This window comes from Apus apus, chromosome 2 (genome assembly GCF_020740795.1).
Source record: "Apus apus isolate bApuApu2 chromosome 2, bApuApu2.pri.cur, whole genome shotgun sequence".
Lineage (NCBI taxonomy): Eukaryota > Metazoa > Chordata > Aves > Apodiformes > Apodidae > Apus > Apus apus.
The window spans coordinates 49,070,197-49,094,679 of NC_067283.1; the positions used below are offsets into that span (position 1 = coordinate 49,070,197).

General features: G+C 42.3%; 1 protein-coding gene across 1 annotated transcript in view; it reads right to left on the minus strand.

Annotated features, from left to right (window-relative positions):
• EPDR1 (ependymin related 1) overlaps positions 1 to 23,006 on the minus strand; it is a 32,118-nt gene extending 9,112 nt beyond the window's left edge. The window contains exon 1 of the mRNA XM_051611864.1: positions 22,683 to 23,006. Within this exon, the coding sequence (XP_051467824.1) occupies positions 22,683 to 22,948 (266 nt within the window). The 5' untranslated portion in view covers positions 22,949 to 23,006. The remainder of the gene's footprint in view (positions 1 to 22,682) is intronic.
• Between the last annotated feature and the right edge of the window lie 1,477 nt (positions 23,007 to 24,483).

Below are 24,483 nucleotides of genomic sequence, written 5' to 3' on the forward strand. Positions count from 1 at the left end.
ATCTGAGTTTAACTGCATATGAAAGGTGAATGGTCAAGCTGTTGTTTTATAAAGAGACTATTTACCAGCCAAAGTTAATAACAAAATGTGCATGAATATAAAAATGACAATCTAGCATATTTTAAAGCAAAATATTTAAAAATAATTTCCTTTTTTCTTTTTTTTCTTTTTTTGTTCTTTGTAACCAGCCAAGTCATAAGCACACTGAGTGTACTGCCTCTATTTGTTTTAGGTGCCTGAGATTTGATTGGCTGCTTGAGAGGAAGCAAAGATTCCTGAAAATAGGTCTTGGCAAAGAAACAGATAATTATTTTTAATTAGTTTGGTTTTTTTTCAGAAAAAGTAAAATACTTGCAGCCTGTGCCCACCCCTAATATTATTTTAATAATAATTTCATTCCTTAAACTGTAACTTCAAGAAACCCCAACCTGTTCACTGAGCACATTCAAGCAGATTTTGAGAAATTACTTGGACAAGTCACCTTATTTGCCTGAGTAAGATTATTTCCCTTCCTTTCCTATCCTACTCCATCGTACCCTGTCCTATGCCTCCCATCCTTTGTACATTACACCCTTATGGGGACTCCCTCATGGTCCTTAATACTCCCTTTGTGCCTGAAAATGGATAAATTCCATCATATAAAGACACACATGTTTTTTGCTCCTATGCTTTAAAACATTTCTTAACACTGGAGCATATCCTGTGCAAATAATTCCATTAACTCTGCTGGAAGTAATCCTGTCAGACAGGTGGGATACACGCTGCATTCAGTACTCTCTTCTCCCGAGCTAGGGAAAGTTATTTATCTGAGTAAGACACCAATTAAATTCAGTGCAAGGACAGAATACAATGCCCACAGAACCACCAGGTGAAGCACTTGTGTTGAGGGTGCACTGTGGGGACTGAGTGTGCATCCAAATACTGTCCTTTGTCTCAGATTCCTCCTGAAATTTGGGGAGACAGATACAGGTGCCTCCGAGAAGACAGCCCAGGTAACATAGAGACACACTCTTGGACTCTCATAAATAACTGCAGCCAATAAACTTATCTAATGACTTGTCTTTGGAATGCATTATTGTTCCACATGTTATGAATGTCATTCAAAACAATGAATTATTTTTTAATATTTTTCAGGAAAAAGAAGTCATTAGACTTGAGACCCTGCTACCATCTCTGTTTCAGGTACTCAGTCTGCATTAAGGCCTGCCAAAAAGTGCCCTATGCTGAGGCCCTCCCCAGCTGTCAGTCCTGATGCATGCTAGCATCCTGCCAGTCACCTAACACATCCATGTGACACCCAAGGTTTACTTCTGCACTTCCAAAGGCTTCCTTGTGAGCAGCAAACCTAGAAGGAAGGAGCTGCTTGCTGTGCAGTTGCCTTTGTAGTGACTCAGAGGAGCAGAGGTCCTGGCAGTGGGATGTCAAGATTCGCATGATGTATCAAGCACAACAGAAAAGGTCATTTGCTAGAGAGAAGCAAAATAATGGCCTGAGGCTGAGACCGGGTAAAAGAAATTCCTTGTGTGTTAAATCTGGCTCTGCATCCCTTCACTCTGTGGCTTCGGACAAGTAACTTTTGGAGCCTTAAAATGCCACTCTTGTTACTTATTTTTTGCCTGCTGTAGCACTGAAGAGACACTAATCAGGGATCAAGAAGCAGTTGTGTGAGGCATTGTAGTAACAAAGAACAAAACCACAATTCCTGCCCCCAAAGCAATAAAATTATGGTTCTTGTAAAAAGACACATGGGGTTTCATGCATCCAGAGCTTTAACCTGTTGATTCCATTATCCCAGCTGCAGCTATTGTATCCTTAAAACTCCCATTCACGTTAGCCACGACTTATATTACCTAGTATTATAAAGCAATTGAAAAATGAAAGCAAAATTTTACATATGATTTGTATCAGACATTGTGTTACTCAGCAGGGAACAGTATTTGCTATTAAAGATAACAAGTTCAGGTTGCTGCAATTATTCCAGAGCTAACATGGCTTTCTCTTTTGAGATTAACTGAAACCTTGAAGCATCTCTCTGTCTTTGTGGCATTACTTATTTCTTTGCCAGTTCTGTTTGTAAAAAGGAATTTTTAAACACAGTGAAATAAGTTCTAACTAGAAGAAATTTCATTTAAAATATCCCAAACAAATTCTTTGTTCTAGCGTGAACGGACAGGTACATCCCAATATGTAATTCTTCGGTTCTCTTGTATGCTCTTGATAACATACCCACAACAATCTCATTCTTTTTTACACATTTCTTATTGAATAAAGACGTTCTGGGAGAACAGGAATCTTTTCTTGAAGAATGACTATAAAACCTCATCTTCTCAGTTCTTCAGATTAATAATATTTTCGAGTGAGCAAAGCTGCTACGCAGACACGCAGACAGTTGATAAACACTCGTCAGGTCAAGAACATTCATCTGCTTTTGGAAAGCTCTGGCGAGCTCATTTCAAAACTGAGAAGCATCCGTTTTCCAGTATATTTCTGGGAACTCCTTTCCTCTTTCCCATGAAGTTTTCGGTAATTTCAGACTTGTGTTTTTCTTCTGGTGTATCAGACCTCAACAACAACAGTAATTTACCATATTTGATCTCACATGTTTGGCAGCGGTGCTGGACTATGGTATATTGTACAAATACAGTACTGTGCAAATACATGTGACTGTAAATGTAATCTGATATTGTGTAAAGGCAGTAATTTTTAGTCTGACTTAAATCACTCACAGACTGTAAAGGCCTTTTTTTTTTTATTTTCAAGGCCACCTAGCCCCCTGACTCAGGTACCTAATTAGCAATGTATATAAAGAACTTTGACAGCACTACCAGTTTCTGAAGCAGAGAGAATTAGGCAGTTTAAGTCCTGTTAATTATGCAGTTCATGTAGAAAGAAAACCTTAAATATAGGAATCAAAAGCTGGAAAGTCAAAGCTAAACCAGCTAAAGGATGACACATTTGTGACTTTAAGGATGACACTCAATAAAAAATTAGGCAATGCCTTATTCTTTTAATTGTTCTCCCATAAATTAATTAGCTGCTTCAGCAAATACTGGGGAAAATAAAGTTCTTCAGCAAGAGCACTGCTGCCATCCCTTTTTGTCCATTTGACATTCCATAATAATCAGTCTGATCCACCAAGTTCCACCCCTGAGAACAGCACATTCTAATTGAAGTTGAAATTCAGGAAAACAATACAGCCTTGTGTTTAAGGGAGCTGCATTTTACAAGTGGCAAAAAGATGCACCCTCCTTAATAGAGAGCATCCATGTGTTTCCGTAAGTAATGGTGTATTTGTGAATTGGAGCCCTCGGTAGACAGCATAGCTCAAAAGAGACCAAAAAGAATGAGTAAGGCTAAGGGTTTGCCTCAATATGTACTAAAAACCATACAAAGCATAGAATAATAAGGAGGGAAATGAAGAGGTACACTATGATTTATTTATCGTATTTCTCATCCTCTTTGTCAGAAGGGAAGTAAATAACTCAATTGAAAGAGTGCAAAGCTCAAAACTAAAACATGGAAATGCTCTTTTGAGCATGCAGTTACATTTAGGCACTCTATGAACTTGGAAGAAGTTAAGAAAAAAGAAGCAGAAATTTAACATGTAGAGACAGCCAGAAAAAATCATGGTTTATGTGATTGAGAGTATTTCCAAAAAGAAAAAAAAAAAAACAGACCATAAAATCCATACCTGTGTTTCTCTTTTTAATTTTACTTCTGACAGATTTATTTGGATTTTTCACACCTTTCTCCTAATCAAGCTCAGAGACAGAATATTCAATTGGATCTTAGCTCTGCCCTAGTATGATATTTTATACATCAGAAGGGCACAGCAGAGTGAGATCTCTAATTGCAAATAAGTAAAGTTAATCAATCTCCCTTTCCCAGATGCTTGCTTCAGATTAAAAGAATAACAAAAAATAACCACATTTTTTTCAGTTAGGTCTGGGTACTGCAGCTTTGTACACAACTTCTGAGTATAAAAAGAGAAGGATCCTCAGATACCATGTACAAGGATTATATGAAATTCAGAAGACCTATATTGCTCTTCCTTGAGATTCTAAATCCTGTCATGCATATACTTGGCTGGTTAATTGCTTTGCAGCATGCATCCCTGTATGAAAAGTAATCATGAAGAAGAAGTTGGGGAACAGATTGCCCTTTGGAATAGATGGGGAGTAGGTACCAATTCTGATAGAGCAAACTTTTCTTTCATGATGGAACATTCCCTGGAAAAAATTGTGAAGGATATGTGCTTGTACCAGACTACTGCCCTGAGAGGTAATGATTTCCACCTTCCATCTGCAATGATTTCCTTAAGAGGGATGATTCAGGTCTTTCAGATATCTGTCCAATGTGAGAAACCAAAAAACACTAAGTCTGTTTTCAAGGGAGTTTGGATGTCAGGCCAGCTGGGATCATCAGACAACACAGTATGAAAGCTAAGTACACTTTAACTTTCTAACATCTTTATCCAAAGATCTGCGTTAGCTTATTTTTGAATAAACTTTGTGAAAGATGGAGATCCACTTCACTGGAAATAAATGCAACCTCAAGTTCTGGCACTGCACTTCATTCTTTCGCCCCAGCTCCAACATAAAAATAACTTAATTTCATCCAGAAGTCTTTGTGCAGGCTTTTTTCTTCTTTCTTCAGCAAATATCAATCAAAAGTAATATTGTTTGCTGAATGCATAAACCAGTGACCGGATTCAAATACAAAGCATTGGTGTGTTAAATGTCCAGGTGGAGCTGACTGAAAATGTGCAAAGTAAAAGAACTGCAAGAAACAAAGGAATGTCTGTATAAGAGAAAACGTATCAGTAGGGGGCCGACATTAATTTCTCCGTGGTTATAAAGAAAATGGCATTTTGAACACATACCACTGAGATGTGGCACAGTACATAGCAAGGATTTAGAAAGGCAAGTTTACAGTTCCGAGTCAATTAGGAAGGTGATTGATTCTGTTCTGCTTAGTCCTTCTAAAGTCAGAGTGGTGATGCCGTTCCTGGTTTGGGATGCCATGCTTAAGGGAACAGATAAACAGAAGGGATATAGTCCAGAGAACAGCAAGAATGGTGTGATGTTTAAGAAATGGGACCTATGAAGAAACTGAGCATGTTTAGTCTACAAAAAGGAAGACTGAGGTAGGACATATGATAGGACATATGATTCTTGGCGCTGCTACCTGCCCCAAGGTGCTGAACAACCTTTGGGGATCACTTTCTGAGACCACTCAAAGGCAATGGTGGCAACTGTGCATCCTCTCTGAGGAGTCTCAGCAGAGGGCTGAGCCTCCGTCTTAGTTACACAGAGAGCTGATGATCTGCAGCTCTGGTTACCCTTGCAGTTAACCCTAATAACACCATCACATTATTTTCAGTGCTTGAATGAGTTAAAGACAAATCCTGTCTAAAATCAGAACGGGGGAGATATAATTCAAATGATACATGCTCAGCATTCAAAGGGGGTAATTAAAAGGTCAAACTATCTGTTAAAATTGCTTTTCACAAAACTGGGTTGCTATTTTTTTTAACTCTACTGAGTAATTGTGCTTTTTGTTATTACAACTGCCCAGCAAACCACAACTTCTCTGCCTTTTATGGGGGACTTTCAGCAGTCACCACACATATACTGCCTGTAGGAATCCTTCGTAAGCTATATCCATGATGCAACACAAGAAACTGGCAGCCCTCAGTATGTTCTTAAAAACCAGCTGGACTGCAAATACATAAATAATGAATAGAATAATATGAATTTCAAAACCTTTCTCTTCAAATTATTGAGTACTTGCTTTAAGGCTACACATTGGAAAATATGATGCAGAACCATTCCACAGATTATCTGTTAGTCCGTCACAGAAACAACGGTTGCTGAAGACAGAACAATCAGCTAAAGAAAGCGTGGCTAAGAAAACATTTATATTTTTAAGAATGTTTATAACCATTTTGATTGTATTAAAAACCTGACACATTTATTTTTCATTCAAGGACAGTTCTAAGAAGCAGTAGCAAGGAGGGCAAGACCTGTAAATAATATTGGTATAAATATACTGCCCTGGCACAGCTGAAAGTTTTCCATTACTCAGGAAAAGGTCACTAGACCTATTGAACATGTTTAGACTACCCATGCTGCTTAAAACATGACAGAAATAGCTTTACCATTTAGCATCTGACAAATACAAACTGAAGTCTTTAGGAAGCAGGTATGCCCACCTAATTTGGGGGTGTTTTCCTGACACAGAGCCCAGTGTCTCACATACACTGCCAGGAAGTCATAGCTCTCTTGGAGCTTTTCTTAATTAATATGAATTCAGAACTTCTGTACCTGCCAAAATGAAGTTCCTTTACCATTCCTATAATGATAACAAACATGAAAATCACTCAATTTTAAAGTACAAATGACTTTGTAATTTTTTAAAATTTACACAGTGTCTCATATTTGCATAAATCACTTTTTTACTGTTTCTATTTGCATTATTTTATACATCTAATAGCCAAGACTTCCAAAACTTACCACTGATTTTCGAATAGCTTCCTATTTTGGATGTTCAACATGAAGATACTTGAAAAGGGTGAATTCGCAGGGGAACAGTATTCAGTATTTTCTAAAATTCAGTGTGCCAGTGTAACCATTGCAAAATTGAGGTGCCCAGCATTACCAGACACTTTTTTTTAATAATTCAAAGACCACATAAGAAACTCTTGAGTTCTCTCCCCAGGGATGCGCATCAGCAGAAATCACTTTTCTGCCCATCAGATTTTCCCTCCCCTTTCTCATGTTTCCTCAGGCTGTCAAGAGACAATTGTTCTTTCCACATCGCAACAGCAGATCCTCATGTAACTGCCGCCGCTTACAGTTTCCACCTACCAGCTATGTAATTAGAGAGAAATCTGGCTGTATAACTCCTTCTCCAAAATTATACATTAACCTGACCCAAAGCCCCGTGAAAGCAGCCAGAAAAGTTTCACTGATCTTTATGGATGTTAGATCAAGTGCTTATTAGCCATTTCATTCAGAAGAAAAAAGAAGCTGAAAAATGTTTAAAATCTAACACAACTATTAACTTACCTCAAAAGGGCAATCTGAGGAGATGCTGAAAGGCAAACACGTTTTGTGTACTCTCCGCTTCCCAAAAGTTTAAGTTGACTTTTGAATATTCTGGCTTTTGTGATATTTTTTATTCTCTTCTTTACATAGTTCTGGGCTCTGCTTTAAGGCAAAGTAATTAGTAACTTTATATCCTTAACTACAAACACCCCAAATATTTGAAATATCTTTTTGCCATAAAAAACCCTCTTTAGGGCCTTTTTTATGTAGTCATTTGCTACAGCTAACTTGACAAAAACCCTGCAGCTCTGAGAGTATGGAAACTCAGAAAAATAAATTCGCTTATGAGAAATCTTTGCAGCATTTTCATTCATCCATTTGCTTTCTGATCTGCTGCATCTCTTGGGGTACTTGCTCTCCCAGGTTCTCTGCATGGTGTTATCCCTTTAGTTGGACTCATTCAGGGAACAGGAAAGAATTCTTGAGCTGGGGAGCTGGTAAGGAGCAAAAATCATAGAGGAAACTCTCTCTGGCCAAGATGGTGACTGAGTTGCTGCTCACGTCTTCTTACATAAAGCATCTGGGTGGTGGTATGCCCAAAGCCTTGAGCAAGTGCTAAGAGTAGACCTGTGTAATGACACATTACTATTCTCAACCTGGAAATCCTCCATATCCTTAAAGCTTTACAGGGCAGCAAGCAAAATCTAGTTTATAGCACAATAGTTGTGAAAATATGGTCCACCTCCTCCAGCAAACTGCTTATTAGCACTGCCATGCTTTGGGCAGGAGGTTCTCTGGCCAGAGACGTGCTGCCATGCTCCTGTGCGTCCCCTTCCTGATGATGTCCATAGCAGCACGGGTCAGCCATTCCCAGCAGAGCCAGCCACTCTCATTTGGGATCAGTGGGCTTGATGCTGAAGCAACCAGAGGAACAGAGGACAGAAAAAGCTTCCTGTGCCAATGAAGAAGCCCCAGCTTGTCACTGCCTGCCCCAGCACTCTATACAGCAGTCTATCTCAAAGGCATAGTAGCAGAAGGCTGCTACGAGCACCTCTCTCAAAGCATAACTTCTTACATATGTTGCTTCAGTTTCAACAGTTTGGGCTAATGATTTAAGCAGGTTTTTGTCTTTATACTTGCTGCTTGTTCATACACTGTATTAATTACCCAGCAAACATCATGCATATACTGTAATGAAGGGACCTTCTCCCTCTTTTAGTAATATTTTAAGAGACATTTTAAAAATACAAAAAAATATCTATTATTTTTACACCCTGAAACTGCATTCAGATATTTAAGGACAGTGAATTATGGAGACCAAACTGATTATAAATGGGTATATAGCAACTGCAGACAGCAGATAATTCACTCTGCCAACATGGAGGAGAATACTGGCTATTTAAAGAACACTTCCATCGTTAAAAAAAAATGATCCGAAAGACACTGAGCACATTGAACAATGTTTATTGTTAGTATTGCTACAATATACAGGCATCTCAGTTACAATACATATCCTGCGAGCCATAACACAAGCTTTTTAAGTGAATTTTTCCACTCATTTGGAGGAAGAAAATCCAGAGAACCAAACTGTGTTTCAGATGTGCGCTTGACTTCCAAAACACAGTAAGAGATCCCACTTGATCTATCGTGGATCCCTTCACCAGGCTCCAACAAAGCAACTGTGGTATCTACATTTGGCAGTGCCTCACACAGCAGCTCATGCCTCGATGCCAGCCTGTACATCCCCTTGACCTGGCTTTACTATATCAGAACAACCGATGCGAAAAACTGGGTCCCCCGAATTAATCTGAATTACACCCAGCTCTGACTCCATCTCTGACATCCAACTGTTCCCTACTTCAGAAGATTGGATTACTTACATTAGGGATTTATGAACTTAAAATAATCTGCCTATGAGGTAAGTTTTTTTTGTGAGATCACCTGCTCTTAAAAGCAAGGTAACTAACCAAAAATTAAGATAAATATGTCAATAAACAAAGAATATATATAAATGTATTGAGAATCAGTATCTACATGCTTATATTTAGGTTTAGAATCAGGCAGATTAAAAAATAGCAAGTCTTTTGTCTTCTGCTATGCTGAGGCACATAGATGGTCCCTTACATTTTCACTCTTCAGTACAAGGGGTATAAACAAAACGCAAGGGATGTCTCTACTCGCACACCCCTATCTCTCTTTACTCTCCTTAATTCTTTTTCCCCCTCTACAAAGACATACAGGAGACTTTATCAAACACGTTATCCAAATTTGTCCCTTTCACTCTTTTCTAGGACAGGCAGGGTAAAAAACCAGTCTGACTTGGCAAATCCATGTGTGGTTTTGGGCACAGGTATTTAAAGCGATACAAGGAGGCGTCCAAGTCCCCAGATGCCACCACAGATAAGAAAAAAGAAACATGTTTCATATACAGAAGCTGCAGACCAACAAATCTGGATCTAATTATGTAGTGATAAATTAATTTGGGAAGTAATTATAGCAAAAATTCCTCATCTAGTATGGAACTCTGACTTCCAAATAATGAACATCCTCTGGGAATTACCATCACTGCATGGCATGAGTAAACCTTCCAGTGCTGGCTGCCTAAAAGCATGGCAGAATCATAAGTTTCCTGGCATGAAAAGTATCTGAATATGATAAAAATCACAGTTGCAAATGGTATTAGGAGATACTGAAAGAAAGAAAAACGAGATCTTTCTTTGCTGTCATCACGGCATTGACTCTGTGCCCCACATGAGTGTTCAAAATCCACTAGCACTGCCATGCACAAAACTGCTCTTGGAAAACTTGGGGGGAAATCTGGCCATTCCCCCTCAGAAACACTAATTTCTGAAACAACAGGTATCAATACAAACAACAGGTTTCCATGCAAACACACTACTTAAGGAGAAATTCCCGGCTGTTCAGGAACTAAATACTATACAGGTCTCACACCAGCCTTCCTGTGTAGGGTTTCACCCAAAATAAATGACAAATGTCAAGCACACCACATCTTTAGGAACTCTCTTCTCTACTGAGGCATCCAATTTTCGTATGAAGCAGCACTCTCACCATTAATTCCCACAAAGAGCTGACAGGAGGACAGCAGATATGGCTTACCAAGTGAGAAAGTACCAGAACTGACAGAGAAACAGATGGGCAACATCACAGACTGAAATCTTGGTGGAAAGTCTTGTAAGTTGTTGTTATCATTGCTTCATTGCTATCTTACACCATTTTTTCTCTGTCACTGATCCAAAGCTCAGAATAAGAACAGACTGGAACAAAGGGAGAGGGTTTTGTTCTTTATCCTGCTGTTAATGTGTACCATTCTGTGGAGGTGCTGGGGAGGGGGGGGTCTTCTCTCTCCATTAAAATGTTAAGAAAAGTAAGTTAGCTCTTAACAACAATAAAAAACTATTTGAAAACTGTTTACTCCCAATAGACAACCAGGGATATTAGTTACAGATGTCCTAAAACTTTTCCTGCTTTATTGCTAGCTCCAGTAAAGAGGCTGACAGTGTGTTTTGAACATATACTCAAAAATATGTAATATTTAGCAAGAGCTAATAAAGAAGCAGATCCTAAGGAGTACATAACATTACAAAAAGTCAATCAACAAGGGTCAGCCATTTTTTGAATAATTACTTATGAACTATTTAATTGACAGTAAATATGCAGGGCATTATTACAATGTTATTTTTGAAAGGGAGTAAAGAAATAAGGTTCATCGTAAGTAACCTTAATATGGGATGTTGCAATACATGTGGGTAATTTTGGTCTTCTGCACTGTTTTGCTATCAGTCACAGTATCACATTTCATTATGAACTGTCCTCAGGATAAATAATACATGTAGAAAATAAGACATCCAGTAAGTATGCAATATTATCTTCCATTTGAGAAGGGCAAATGAGTTTAATGAACTTAAGGATAAGCCACTTCTTGGCTATTTTGTATTAAAAGACAGTTTCAACTGCCATGAAGAGACTGTTTTTTTTAATATATAATTTAGGGAGAAGGTACAGCAAAATAGTTTTGGTCTTCAAAGGTCCAAAAGAAGGTAGCAACTAGAGATTTTTACTGTTCCAGAATTCTAGAAACCTTATGTGTTCTTGTACCGGTAGTTTTTAGATGGCTCTTTGGGCCTTTTTTGGCTTGAATCAGACAGTTACACAGTTCTACACATATGTCAATTAAGATTTGAAACATTCTTTTTTCACTTACAAAAAATATATGCAGAGCTCCAGATTTAGAATAATTTGGTGTTTATCAATGGTAACTGATAATCCAGGTCTTCTTAGATGCCATTTCTTGTTGGTCAGACAAGAAATTAATAATGTCCAAAGATCACTCAACCTTGAGCTGTTTCATATCAACAGAATCATAGAATGGCTTGCGTTGGAAGGGACCTTAAGGATCATCTAGTTCCAAAACCCCTGCATGAGCAGGGACACCTCCCTAGAGCAGGTGTCCAGAATGCTCAGAGCTCCATCCAACCTGGCCTTGAACACTTACAGGGATGGGGCATCCACAAGTTCACTGGGCAACCTGTGCCAGTGTTTCACCACCCTCAAACTAAAGAATTTCTTCCTAATGTCTAAACTAAATCTACCCTCTTACAGTTTTAATCCATTACCCCTTGGCGTCTCCCAACAAGTACTTGTAAAAAGCCCCTCCCCATTCCTGTAGGCCCCCTTCAGGAACTGTTCTTGCAGAGCCTTCTCTTCTCCAGGATGAACAACCCCAACTGTCTCAGCCTGTCTTTGTAAGACAGGTGCTTCAGCCCTCTGATCATCTTCATGGCTCTCCTCTGGACTTGCTCCAGGAGCTCTATGTCCTTTGTATGTTGGAGGCTCCAGAATTGGACACACTACCACTTCAGCTGGTAGAGAGACCAAAGGGGTAGAATCACCTCCCTTGACCTGCTGGCCACACTTCTTTCATGCAGCCCAGGATACAGTTGGATGTCTGGGCTGCAAGCACACCCTGGTGGCTCATGTTCAGCTTCTCATCAACCAACACCCCCGGTCCTTTTCCTCAGGTCTGTTCTCAATCCATTCTCCACCCAGCCTGTAACTGTGCTTGGGATTGCCCCAACCCAGGTGCAGGACCCTTCACTTAGCCTCACTTAACTTCTTGCAGTTTGCATGGGCCTACCACTCAAGCCTGTCAAGGTCCCTCTGGATGGCATCCCTTCCCACCTGCGCGTCCATCTCACCACACAGTTTGGTGTCTACACACATATAGTGTGGCAACCACACACATCACTGGCGATTTTTCCAATATGGCAGTGTATACCACTGACCCTCATCCACAGGGTTGATTGATTTGGGATAATTTTCAACCCATGCATCCTGTCCCTTTTGCTCCTCTGACATGGACACAGGGACAGCAGCAGCAGGGATCCAAATGTCAGACAATTATTAAAGCTACAAGAAACTATTCAGCAGGGAAAGGTAGAAGGCTGGATGGAAGTTCCCTGTAGGCTGGATTTGGCCCATAAAATATAGTCTGGATGATGCCAGAACAAAAGGGTAAATTTGACAAGGAATTAAAGAGATAAAACAGGCTTTCATGGAATGAACAGGTAAGTAGCTCCTGAGATATATGAAATCTTTTAGTCAAAGACTGAAAAATTTTACTAACTACAGTGTGAGTACTATATAAGAAGAAAGTGCCTGCCAATTTACTGTCCTGATGCAAAAAATTCTGAAAATAATGAAAATATGAAAACAAAATCTGAAAAAGCAAAAATATGTTAATTGCTAAGTTATGGGAACAGCCCTACTGACTGTAGGAATGTAGCTAATAAAATTCTCAGATGAAAAGCAAGAATTGCAAAAGTTAATCTTACTTTATTCACTTTAAGTGGTAAAAGGGAAGTATCTTTTAATATTAAAGTGGGACATAAAGCCAAATGTGTGCACCTTACCTTCAAAAGAGTGATTAAACTGATTCTCAAGTAAGTATTTGTCAGGGATCTATATTTATAAAAGATGAAAGAAAAGTACAAGTTCAGATGAAAACAAATGATTCTTTCTTTCTTACTACCACCTGTCATAAATTAGGTTTTGGACAAGGACAGTTATCCTGCTATTGGAAACTCCTAATTTAACCTGGGTATGAAAGTATAAAAGGTAGCAACTCCAGAAATTAATAAACTACTGAAAACAAGGACTTTTGAGCCTTCTGTACTTTCACGCACGGGAAGAAACTCTTGGCAGAAAATCCTGTCCTTGACCTGTGACTCTCAGGTATAAAGAGAGTGACCATGACATAAGAAAAAAAGCCATCCTCTGGATCCTCAGGAGGACACAGCTTCCCTGTGGAACGTAAGACCTCTTGTCAACACACATGCATCTCCCTCAGGGCCGTAAAAGTGAGGCAGTAAGCAAAAACAGCCGAAAGAAACAGGTCTCTTGGCAGAGATATGGGTAAGTTTCACCCGCCAGTGTTACCCTCAGGTTATGCAATGCCATGCTGGGCATAATGCTCCTTATTCTAGAAGAGCCAAAATATTGCACAAGGTGGCCCTGTTCCACCCAGACATCGCTCCCTCCCCAGCATGCCAGACACTATACCACATCTTAAAAACACTATGCAGAAGAAAATAATTTCCCCTTTGAGTTAAGAAGAGCAACAGGTAAAAATACTTTGAGAGAGAGAACTTAGTATGTTGTTGAGCATGCAATTCCTTGCACATCTACAGGGAAGGCCAAATTGAAGATCATCTGAAGACAGAGATGAAGCTGGCCAACTTGAGGGTCTGGAGTTGGATTGCTGCTGCTGCAGCTACACTGATCCACAGCCCCAAAGTCACTGGCCAGATGGCCATAAACCCATTTCTCCAGAAAGCAGCCCTAGCTTGACAGGTACGGGAAAACTCTTTCCACCAGTCCTTCCACAGATCTGATGCCTAAATCCTGTCTTGAGAAGAAAACCCTGTTTTATTTTCTACTATGTTCATCCCTGAATTGTCAACACTCCATTTCTAAGACTCCGTCAGTTGCTAATCTTATACATTTATTTACATGCCTCTTATTTCTACTCTTACCTCTTCATCACACCTGGCCACTGTGGCAAGCCTTCCTTTTTCCCTAAGCTCCTTTATATTTAACCTCCTCCCACATTATGTGTCAGAGAAGTATAGTTATGCTTCTTCTGAACAACTTAGTATTATGCCACTGTCCTTTCCTGGATTGAAACATCTACTCACATCAAGTTTTGCCATCAGTTCATAGCAAAAGGGAGAGAACAGAAAGATATTTGAACCCAGCCTTTCAATTCTGCATCAGCTAGTGGCCTGGCATAGAGATAAAGGCATAAATTCATACCATTTCACTGACTTGTCTGTGAAAATGTCATCCAGTTGAAAACCTGTCCCATGCCATTAAGAAATGGACAGACCTGTTGATAGCCAAACCAAACCAGTTCTCTAACTGGAGAAGAAAACTTCCAGAGCAGGGTGACTTCTGACAGGAAAAAGCACAGGCACATGCTCTGAATTACAAAATAATAAACTTATACTTAAATTCTCTTAATACATGAACAAATTATTAGTGATACTAATCAATGAACAACAACAGCACGAAAATTAAGTTCATTAATGAACAAACTTACTGCAAAATGAAATGCAGAGAAGGTTAAAAAAAAAAAAAAAAGAAGTCTTCTGTTCTTATAATTCAAACATCCTGCCTCCTTCCCTGAACACTTCCACTCCTCTAACTGGCAATCACCCTTGGAAGTGCTGGCAGAGGCAGGGTGTGGACTGGATTCAGAGGCACAGGTTAAAACCTAATCACTAGGTTAAAACCTAATCACTACATCTTCCAGTTCCACTCAGATGACACAGTATTGAAAGCTGCCCACCACAGTTATACCATTGCTGTCATCAATAAGGCCAGAGGCTGAACGGTGGTTTCAGTTTTGGCAGTGTGAACGAACCTCAGGAATTGAGGTCGAGTTTGAACTGGAAACAGAGAATTATATTTCTTGTATATGCCTCCCATTTGCTACAAATGTGCATCTAACATAAAGTCCTGGAATGAGGTCCTTGTGCCATAGGCAAGATTCTCATCAACTTCAGTAAGTTTGCAGTCCTGAGTTACAAAAGCAAGCAAAGAGGGGAAAATCATTTTGCTTGTTAACTCAAACTCTGCAGTTTGCTCTCAACTGTAACATATCAGCTTTTCTTTCTGGCATATCATGGAAAATACAGTTCAACTGCATATGAAAGAGAAACAGTGGGACTTACAACTGGTCTTACAGCTCTGTACAAACTCCAGGATGCATTAGTACCTCCTAAATCCTGCTCCTGGGAATGGGCCACAGCTGGTTCCCAGCTGCTGGGGCAATCGAAGGGAGCCCCAGCACACAGCCACTGCTCAGCCCAGGGACAGCTACAGCCACAACAGGAAACCAGTGGACACACATAACTGGGAAGAGACTGTGCCCTAAACCATGCACTGTAATTGCAGTGAACCAAACTGGGGTGGGAAGACATCGAGAGCCTACAGATAGGAAAGATTATAGAGAGTTATAAAGCAGAGTTATAAAGAGAGTTATAAAACATATCATTCCAAAGAGCTCAAATACACAAGGATGAGATGGTAAGAGGAACTATTCCCCTAACTTTAAAGGGTTGAGACAAATATCAACAAATGTTGGTATCAACAGCAGTATGCTGCCAGTGGCTATCATTTAACAATCTTTTTCAGAAAAAACAAATGGATAAATTTCTGGAGGCAGTTCATTAAACACTTTCTTGAGTACCTAAAACTGTTACTTTGGTATTATTGGTTCTTTTACATTAAGGAGACCTGGATCCTTAACTTAAACAGATTACAACTGAAGGACTAATGCATCAACTGGTGAAGTATCCTTTGGATGCTTTTATCCCTCAGATTTCTCTGAAAACAATGTACAGTCAGGTTTTTTCTGAGTTCACAACAGCCCTAAATGAGAAGATTACACTTTATCCTTCAGAGAAGATAACATTTTCAGACAAATGGCATTTGGTCCTGTGAGAATAGGTGTGATGCTGCCAGTTGTGCCATCTGAATTACATCAGACCTCAAGCTGAATGGAGCCCAAATAAAAACCATGACTATAAAGACTTCTTTCATCATGTTTGTTTAGCTGTGCAGTCACATCACCATTGACTGTCTGCATGCTGTTTGTGAACACAGAACAAATTATGACCTTGAATCTCTCTCCCTATTAATGTCCACTCTAAGAGTCCCTACAAACAAACAAAACAAACAAAAAAAAAGAGTAAAAAAATCCCTGAACAAAAATGGCAGTGATTTACCTTGTGAAAACACCAGTCCTCTGGCCTGAGTTACAGAAACATAGGCATATTATATCTTTGCTGCAGTCCTGGTTTTGGTTTAAGTTTTTACTAGAATGTCCAATAGTATAAGATAAGCCATAAGTTTCAATGCAAACACGTTATCCCAAAGAGCTCAAATATACAAGATGGTAAGAGGAACTATTCCCCTAGCTTTAAAGGGTTGAGACAAATATCAACAAATGTTGATATCAACAGCAGTATGCTGCCAGTGGCTATCATTTAACAATCTTTTTCAGAAAAAAACAAAACTTCTTGATGAGAATCTCTATTTTTTTTAAGAATACCCAGTCAACAACATCTACAACTGATGTGATGGTAATGACCCCACTGAGTGCCTGACAGCAGTCTCTAAGCACACCAGCCAGCACTCCAGCAAATTACCAATTTGAGGTCACTGGACACTGCTCATCTCTTTTTTCTCTCCAGCTTTCAAGGGTTTTGTGGGTCCTGCTCTTTCAAACTCAAGAGCCAGTTAATTTTTTACAGTTTGGGAGGGTGCTGTGTTTTGGTAGTGTATGAAATGGCTTCAGAGTTCTTAGCATAAACAAGACTTTTGAGAACACTACACGAAACAGAATACAACACTTCAGAGCAATGTATCTGCTTTATCCTTACTTGGTTATCTTTTTGATTCATTTATTTATTTGTTTGTTTGTTTATTTTCACAAGTCTGGCAAAGATGCTGCTGTCCAACAAAGTTATCAAAAGTATAAAACTTAAGACAGCAAAAGCCTTGCTAAGGCAACAGTTCCTAGCTTCCTCTGATAATGCCTACTTGCTTGTTAGTGCTGCAGCTCAATGGCAGAAGACTTTCAGCATCTCCCCTGAGCGGTGTTTTCATCTCTTCTGACCCAACCCACCCACAAAAACAGAGGCAATTATCTTCACTGCCTCCCTGAACTGTATGTATGGGCTGGCTTATCTCCAGCAAGATTAAGAACTTGGAAAGAGAAATGGCTGTTGCATCTCATAGGCAGAACCAAACAGAACTAATGGTCTGGGCAAGTAGAGATGCTCCTCCATGCAGCCCTCGTGGACCACGTCTCCCTCCTTGTACAGTGTTTTTCACCAAGGAACAGGTTGCCTTGGCAGGGAGCATCACTGAGGGACTCAGTAAATAGTCTCATCAATCAGCTTATGATGAAATGCAAAAACTGACACTTGTTCAGACAGCCTTCTGTACCCAAAGGGCACACAGCTTTCACTAGAACAACTGTTGCATGCCTCAGGCTATTGCCTAGCACCTGACTGCCAGCCTGCATCCATTGTAGCAGCTTTCCAGTGCCATCATTTCAAACTCACAGTGTTACCAGCAGCAGAAACCTGAAAAGAATTGGCACCTATGGGAGGAAAGCAAATGCAGGAGGTTTTAGTACCTCCCCTCAGCTCTTATTCTCAAAAAGGACTTCTGTACACAGCAGCTTATGAAGGATTTAGATCCTAAGAATCCACATTAGATTTAGAGAAACTGCTGAAAATTGAACTCTTATGTTTCACTGTAAATTAAGGGTCTCAGAAGTCTGCATGCTCTACAGAAACTTAAAAAATGGGACTTGGGTTCCCAAGTAACTTGGCCGATTCTGAACGTTTTACCCATGACCATTGTTCATTCCCCTAAACGTTAAGCTTCAGAAACCACTCCCAAAACCAAGTCTGGGAAACAAATTTGCAGTCGCTCAGGGTAGTTCAATACTTAGCCTGTTGAGTCACCATAATGACCACAGAACGGATGGATTATATGATTTTAATAGGTCAGACACCGCTGTTTTTTCCTTTACAATCACACATCCTAAAACAACTAAGAAGTAGTTGAGATAAGTCAGACATAGCTGCCCACACTCTGTTTATTTTGAAAAGTCATCACCTCTTCTCTAGATGACTGCTGTTATATTTGCACCTGACCATAAGCTGCTTTTCTTCAGTCAAGGACAGGGATTGACACATGCATATAAAGAGCCTGCCAGAGTAGTAGATTTATTTCTCTAACACAGCCTTGTTGCTCCTCTGTTACACTAGCAATTTCTGTTGCCAAGTGAAGGAGTTAATCCTGCCCGTAACTGTGCCTGGCATTTGCAAAATACAATTGCAACTAAAGAAATTACCAACGTGCAGTTCTGTTTTTAAATAAACACTGATACAATATCACCAGGTTGTTTTTCTGCTCTGCATTTATGGTTGTCAAGACAATAACTCAGCAGCCTCAAATACATAGGCGCCCCTCTGTGTTGCACACTTGGCAATGGCCCACGGAGGTTACTGTTAAAATACACTCACAGAAGAGAGAAATTAATGTCCCTCCTCCTACTGACTTTCCTGACCACATGAATTATTCTTTTCTCCCCACCATCACATTTCTCACAAGACAAACTCCCCTGAAAATCACTCAGTGAAAAACAGTATAGAAGATAAGGGTGAAACTCTATGTATATGGCACATGACAAGAAACACCTCAGCCTTCAAACACCACCGACTTGATTTCTGCTCTGCTCCCCACTTCATGCTGTTCTTCTTTTGTAACTGAGCACTAATGCTTGATGAGTGGCTTCAGCAGTGCCAGGCAGTACAACTCCTTCTCTGCTTCTCCAAGAAAATGAAAGGTTGTGCAGGGCCTGTGAAGTTCTAGCCAGGATGCAGTCCACAGGATTTTTTGTTTACACCTTTCAATTGCCAGGATTTCTCACTGGTTTGCAGTGATGTCATATTCAAATCTGAACTGGTCCATGTTATCTAAGAAGAAACACTTTTGCCCCAACAGCAAAACCATGCTGATGACTGTTACCTATTTTGTGAACTGTCCTGAGATGGTTGCCAACCGAGGGTTGAACAGGAGCAAGAAATAATACACAGAGGGCACAAGAAGAAGTAACTCCATGTAGAAGGCAATAAAGCATTAAAAAAAATGCCATGTTTAACTGGTAACATGACAAAGCTCTCTCTTAAGAGCTCAAGGGAACAGTTTCAAGTGCTCTCCTTTTGTATCATATAATAACCCTACTGGAATGACCTCTTCCAAACAGTACATGGTACAGTCTGCTTAAGAAAAGCCTCTGTTTGTTTAGTTTTCTCTTGTCTTGGTATGAACTGAAAGCTATGCAAAACCAAAAAGAGAGGACTGTCCCTGCCCTCCTTGTCTATCCCAAAAATGTTGAACCTGAAGGGAAAAGAAGCAGTGGAGCATGGCACACTTCAGAAAACATCAGGTAATTAGAGAGATTCAGAGCGTAAGTAAGGCTGCGGATGTCAAAGAAGCAAAAAACCAAGTTTAGTAATTAATCCAACCGGAATAAGTTCTCCCCTAAAAAGTTAAGCCTAAGATCACTATTGATAGTTTTTATGCCCTAAGCTGGGGTGCAGACACTCAGTATGACCCAGAGAAACACACACCCAACAAGCTTGTGGAAACAACCATCAAGGACTGCTTCAGTGAACTGGCTCTGTGTGGTTGTAAAGCGAGCCAGGTGTGCACTCGGGTGGCAGGTGACAAAGCTGCAGGGGGCTGATGACAGGCAGCCTTTACCAACACTGCCACTGCATCCCAAGTGCTCTTGCAGCGACTGGTGAGCAAAGAAGTGACGTTAACGAAGCAGTGATGGGATACTTACCTTGCAGCTACTTTTCAGGAGTTTACTTAAGACACTAGTTTGATGTAGGTATGAAAATACCACATAGCAAACTACATTAAATTGATACACGTACCTACAATAAAACCTGAAAGTTTCAGGTTTTCCTGCCATTCCACACAGGCAGATCTTTGTGTCCCTGATTGACCTCAGTCAACTACAACAGGACCCTGTCTAAGGTCCACATTCGTAAGCTTCAGAAAATGTGCTGTACAAATATCTGGTTGCTGGCCAGCCCTGATTGCTGGATGTAAGTTACATCTGATAGAAGCAAAATGTGTCTCTTTGTGACAATTTAGACTGAAACTTCCTTAGAGACCAGGACAGCACTGTTGCTGCTTTTGTAGCCACTGCCTCGGGGTATTTACTCTTTTCTTGCAGACATCAAAGCGGAGTGGGGGAGAGGTCATTATTTAAAAGGCAGGATAAATCCCCTCGCCCCTAACTTTTGAAGGCTTCAGTTTATGACTCACAGTGTTCACAGCGAAACAAAGCTGTTATCACAACTCCAAACCTGATCCAACACACAGTGAAATCAATGGGAGTCTTTCCATTGCCTTCAATGGGAGCCGGGTCACACCCTCAACAAGCACAAGCTGCACACACAACAAAACAGTCCTCCAGTTTTGGATTGCGGAAAACGTGGTCAGACTGGAGCCAGTGGGGGTTCCTGAGGTCAAACACTGTCTACAATGAAAACACTAATAGAGGAAAAAAACAACAGAGATGCTCCAAGTGCACCTGTCTGTGCTCTGCCTCCTTCTAGCACTATCAGCCCAGACAAAGCTACATCCAGAGCAAATATTTAGCAAAAATGTAGAAAGAGTAGATCTTGGCAAAAGCCAAAATCTGGCCCTGGGTGGGAAATGTAGAATAATTATTCATTCTTAAAATAAAGATTTCAAATAAAATAAAAATAAGCTTCAGCAAATGAGTTTGGTACAACTTACAGGCTAGAAAAAACTTGCATCAGACTTTGCAGTGGTTTAATGCTTGCCAAACACAAAGGTCTACCCAGGACTTCTAAAAGAAGGAGAGTATGAGCTAAGTCAGTGTCAGATTCTATGTTGTATGTTAGCAGACTACCAACAAACAGCTATGTTTTGCCTTTAACATTCCTCCTATGGCACCTATATGAAAATCATCATAATAAAAAGAGCTCAAAATGAGGGAGAGTTAAGCTTGGAAACGAGACACCTAAACCAGTTTTAAGAGTTTTTTTAGGGCTGTCAAAGAAAGGACTGAGGAAGGGCATGCAATTTGGACAGACTAAAAAAGTGACTAGGTAACGTTGGTAAGAAATCAATCAGTCAAGAAAAAAGCCAGGAGCAAAAAGGAATATTGATCTTTCAGTAGCAGAGAACACTTAGTTTGGATGATATTGCATTTGTAGGCTGGTCTTCACCTTGGCTTATGCAACCCCATGTCTGATGCACAATTATTTGTACAATTTTTAGGTGGGAGAGGCAGACTGACTTCCCTCACATTGGCAGGTATGTCTTGACATGGTGTCTGAGAGGTACTGATCTCGGCACCCAGAAATGTCTCACTCAGAAAAGTCTCTCTGGACTGATAATTTCTTCCACTCAGCCTGTTAGGGCCTGAGCTTGGCAGGCTGAAGAGAAAAAAAAAAAAAAAAAAAAGAGACCCTTCTTCGGGCAGCTTTTTTCTACACTTCTCAGCAAATGAAGAAATGCACAATGAGACAGGGATTTTGTTGGGTTAGTTATGATCTTAACAGACTGATAAATTAAGAACAGGGAGGTCCTCCAGGGCTGCAAAATGGGAATGAGTACACTGTACCACAGGTACCAGATGCATCCTGACACCCTGCACCAACTTAGCACTTGCAGGAATCAACAACGACCAGAGAAGCTGCAAAACATCACTCAAAGTTGTTAAGCAATGATTGGGCTAAAAACACAAACACCCCCCCCCCACCCATCTGTGGCATTATTCCTAAATTTGACTGAAGTCTCTTTATTATACCTGTCACACCTTACATTTTGGGCTGTATTTTTGGACTCAGTTTCTGTTTCATGTCTTCACTGGAGACATTCAAAACCCACCTGGATGCGTTCTTGTGTGATGTGCTCTAGGTGACCCTGCTCTAGCAGGGGGGGTTGGACTAGATGATCTTTCAAGGTCCCTTCCAACCCCTAAGATTCTATGATTCTATGATTCTATGATATAAAAATAGCTGGGAGAAAGGAATTGTCTCCAAGGGTAAAAAAGCTGACACTGTTGACTAAAAGTATCTCAAGAATACAAATACAGACACAGATACACACATATAGATGATATAGATGGTATGGACGATATGTAGGCATACAGATGAGACATATTATATAGATTATGTAGATATAGATATGGATGACACTGACTGATCTACACAGAGCACAGATGCAAGTCATGCCGGTGACAGGTGTTTTAGGGCCGAGCGCCGCCAGCAGCTGCCCCCCTCCCAGGCCCCCCAGCCCTGCCCAGCCACCCCCGAGGCCGCTCCCCCGGTGCCGCGCAGGGGAGGTGCCGCTCTACGGAGAAACCCCCCCGCCTCCCTCCGCATCGCCCCACACGCGCCCCCCCCCCCCCGGCAGGCTCCTCCGGGCTCTGCGCCGACCCCCAACCCGGCCCGGCCCGGCCTCGCCGCGGGGGACACCTACTTCTTGCAGGGGATGAGGGCCTTCCTCTCCTCCAGGATGCGGAGGCGCTGGTTGGGGCCGTCGTAGGAGACGGCGGCCCGCGTGTTGCGGCCCGTGCCGTGCTCGTAGGTGACGGTGCGTCCTTCCCACTGCCGCGGCGCCTGGCACGGCACGGCCGCCGCCGCCCCGCCGCCCCGCAGCAGGAGGCCGCCCAGCAGCAGCAGCAGCAGCCGCAGCCCCGGCAGCCGCAGCCCCGGCAGCCGCAGCCCGGCCGCAGCCCGCGCCATGCTCCGCGCCCCGCTCCGCGCACGGCCGCCCCGCACGGCGCGCAGGCGGACGGGCAGGCTTGCGCCGCGGGGAGAGGGGGGGGGGGGGGAGGCGGGGGCGGCCCGCCTCCAAACCCGCATCATCTCAGCGGGGAGAGGCGGTTGCTGCCCGAGCCGCTGCATGCAAGCGGGATGGGGGAGCAGAAGGCGGTCGGGAGGCAGGCGACGGGGACCCTCGCCCCCCGCCATGGACCCCTCCTTGCAGCCCTGTTTTATTGCCCTGTCTGTGCCAGAGGGACATCTGCAAGGCCCGGGCCTTGGGGTGCTTCTGGGGGCTCCGCGTGTGCTTTGGGAGGGAGGGGAAACACGAAGCAGGGTACCTCCTGCGTGAAGCTGCTTTCTTGTTGATGTCGAGGGAGGAACTTTTTCGTTGTCAGTGGCTCTCCACCGGCTGTATCGCCGAGCAAATACACCCCTTCATCTCCCACTGCACTCTCAGATTTCTGAGCCGCTGTTCACTGCCCGCTCTGAATGAGCTTTCCCCTGTAGCATGTGAATGAGCACACTAGCGCAGGTAGCAGATGCATCCTGACACCCTGCACCGACCTGCCGGGTCCACGAGGAGAATCATGCGTGGCACCACGGTACCTGGCCAGGACAGGCGGGGAGTTGCTAACTCTGAGCCACGCTGGGGCTTTCCCGGGCCGCTACAATAACTCGGCATTGAGTTAATCTTGTTTTCCCAGTAAGTCCCTGAAAGACTGGGATGCAGCGTTCCCCCCCCCAACTCCCTCGGTAGAGGAAGGGCCCATAGGAATTTTTTTTCATATACAGGGGAGCAGAGGTGTGGTGGGAGAGAGCTCCGCCGCGGCAGGGACGTGTGGCCGTGGAGAACCAAGGAAAGAAAAAGCAAAAAGAGCAAAACAAAACAAAACAAAACCAGCTTGGGAAAAGCCTGAAATGCTTTCTCCCACCCATTTGCAGATACGAATGGCAGGGGGAGTAGGGGGATCAGTAGCGGAAGGGGGGCTGCATGTCCGCAAAGCAATCCCGCAGCTGCCTCGCCGCCCTCTCCCGCCTCGGGCCGGCCCCCGTGGCATCCCCCGTTCCGAGCAAACCGGGCAAAGAGCGAACAGCATCCTCGCCCGCCTGCTCGCCCGCCTCACGCATTTTCCCATCCGTGCCGAGCTCACTGAGGTAGCTCCGCAACCCCCTGGAGGAGATGGGAACAGCCGCCGGAGTTCCTCCAAGCCTGCAACAAGTTTCTGCTCCATGGCCCTTGGGAACATGCAGCGTAAAGTTCAGCCCCGCGGGAGGGGGTCTCTGGTTGCGGCTCCCGCGTCCCTCCCGCCCCCTCCTCCCCTCGGTCCCCGCGCCGGAGCGCGCAGCCCCGTGGCAGATGCGTGCGGGTTGGGTTTGCGTATCTTCCCCCTGCGGCCCCCCCGCCTTCCACCTGGAGGAATTTATGACACAGATGAAAACTGAAACGGAGCTGGAGCGGCGGAGGAGAGACGCAGTGATGTCGCTGGGGGATTAAACGGGGTGGAGGTGATGTC